General features: G+C 42.4%; 1 protein-coding gene across 1 annotated transcript; it reads right to left on the reverse strand.

Moving 5' to 3' along the window:
* Window positions 1-379: 379 nt before the first annotated feature.
* LOC108468723 (uncharacterized) lies at window positions 380-805 on the reverse strand. The gene has a single exon (XM_017769589.1). It carries the CDS (start codon window positions 803-805, stop codon window positions 380-382), a length of 426 nt encoding a protein of 141 aa, XP_017625078.1.
* Between the last annotated feature and the right edge of the window lie 1,841 nt (window positions 806-2,646).

Consider the following 2,646-nt stretch of genomic DNA (forward strand, 5'->3'; position numbering starts at 1 on the left):
CCAGGAGCTCTCTGACCTTGACCCATACCGCTACCACCCTTAGCATATCCTCGACCCCTAGGTGGCTGTTGTACTCCTCTCGGTGGCTACACAGTCTCAACAACCGAAGCTTGCACATGATTACCCCTAAGTGGACAATCCTTAACTTGATGCTCAATCGATCCACACCTCAAACAAGTGCTAGTAGATCTCCAACACTCACCTGGATGACGTCTATTACATAGCTGACAGATTGCCACCCCACAGATGCAAGAGTAGGCCCAACTCTAACGGACTCGTCAACCCTAGCTTTTTTCTTAGGCCTCATCCCAGAACCTGTAGACTTAGAATCCCTCTTAACTTTCCCTTTCTTACGATTTTGGCGCGCAGAGCGCTTCACCTACTCGGCTATCTTGGCCTTCTCAACCAAGACTGAGAAATCTCGCTCTCTCTGAAGAGCTATCAGAACTCGCAGACTGTCACGAAGACCATCCTCAAATTGAACACAGCGCTCATACTCATTCGTCACCATGCCCCTCGCATAGCGACTCAGCCTTAGAAATTCAGCCTCACACTCGGCCACTGAACGGTCTCTCTGAGTGAGATTCAAAAACTCACATCGTCGAGCGTCAATGTAGCTAGCTCCCACATACTTACTCTGATAGGTGGTCTTAAACAAATCCCAAGTTAACCTATCAGGTTGAGTACCCTCCTTAACGGTCAACCACCACTGGTATGCCTCATCGCGAAGCAGAGACACAAACCCCTTGAGCTTCTGCTCATCAGTAAAATCTAGATCATCCATTATGCGCTCTGTGGCCTCCATCTGATACTCGGCCACAGTCAGAGCAACTCTAACGATGCCTCTAAATATCTCAGCCCTATTCGACTGGAGTCGTTCGTAACTGACCCATGGCCTCCAGATCCAATATTAGCCCCAACGACCCTCTCCAAAATTCGCAGCATGGCCAGAGACAGTGCATCATCCCCAGCTGCACAGTCCTGAGACTCAGTACCAGTCTTAGTAACAGGTGACATTGGCGTCACGCTAGTTTCCAGATTAGGGATCGTATCAGATGTGAAGGACTCAGCTTGAATCCCTTTTTGGCCTCTACCTCGGCCCCTAGTACCCCGTCCACGAGTACCAAACGTGCTCATCGCAACTATCGAATTAATCTGTATTTAGAAATTTTATGCATATCAATTTATAATTCTGATAATTATTTAGCAGATATTTTATACAGAACTGTATCAGAGTTTCAGAATCAGTTATCGCGAGTAATAGGCTCACTATGATTTCCAGTTTACACTACCTAAAGTGTGTTAGTAAAGTACTACTTATAAAGGTCTCACAATATATACATAGTATTTCAGAAAGATACAGATAAATTTCAGTATAAGCATGCTTTCAAATAGTACTTATCAGAGTTTCAGAGAACTTATAGGATCGGTGCTGGAAACTCGGTGAACCACTTATTTATCAAAAATATTTAAAATTACTTTACCACTTACTTTCCAAAACCCATTCTTTTTACTGCCCAAATTACAGTCGAGTCTTTGCAAACCTGGCTCTGATACCACTAAATGTAATACCCCAAACCTGGCCTAGACGTTATGGCCGAATCTGGTGGCGTCGCATGAAAGTGTTTTTAAAAAATCTTAGCAAGTGAAAAATTGTTCAGTTCATTGTCCTTACTTAAGTCGTGAAATCTTCAAACCGATTATTAGGTGAACACATTTCATTATCGCAAAAGCTAAAGCATCATTAATTCATTAATCAATAACTTAATAGTTTAAAACCCTGAAATAAACTTAAAAATAGTTCAAGTTCAAAGATATTTTAATCCCAAAAATAAATATTTAAAATAAAGTAGACAAATAGAATGTTACTAAAAAATCCATAAATGTCCAACAGTGGTCACCATCAAGCCCTCCGTCGACCGATCCATCTACTACTGAGGATTACCTGACAGAAAAATAAACAAAGGTGTGATTTTCGCAAACTCAATGTGTACATCCCCACAAACAACATGCATACAAACAGATAATAAGATACAGATAGTTCGGCCTTAGCCATATGGGTATCACATGCATAACAAATCAGATAGCAGAAAACATGCCCACCAGCCCTGCACAGCATCTTCGACCAACGCAACACACCATGTGGGGATAGAATCGACCCACCGAACCCTACACACCAAGTATGGGGATATAATCAACTTATCCAACCCTACACACCAAAAGGTACCGTAAAATAGTACATAATAGATATTGCAACGTAGCTGCCAGATAATAGCCTAATCGCCTCTCAGACTTTCTTCTCTTCACAACAATCCCAACCCAATGCAAAGCAACATACATACCATGACATGCTTATATACAGATATCAGATCTTATCAAAATCATGGCAGAACGGATATACGGAGTCAGATAGATACATATGCTTACAATAACATTCTTTTGCATACAATTCAGTAATCAATCAGAGTATGGGGTTTCAGTAACGCTTATCGCCCCTACAATTACGTCACAGTCGACTTAGGAAACCTGTGCAACCTTACAGAACATTTCAAATTAATTGGGCTCACACGCCCGTGTGCCTGTCCGTGTGGGTCCATACGCCTGTGTAGCCCACACGGCCCAACTTGGCTTTGCCAATGTAGATCA

This window comes from Gossypium arboreum, chromosome 13 (genome assembly GCF_025698485.1).
Source record: "Gossypium arboreum isolate Shixiya-1 chromosome 13, ASM2569848v2, whole genome shotgun sequence".
Lineage (NCBI taxonomy): Eukaryota > Viridiplantae > Streptophyta > Magnoliopsida > Malvales > Malvaceae > Gossypium > Gossypium arboreum.

What these genes read in the sequence shown, in the direction of transcription:
- LOC108468723 (XM_017769589.1), bottom strand. Translation starts at nt 805, where the DNA reads ATGGAGGCCACAGAGCGCATAATGGATGATCTAGATTTTACTGATGAG.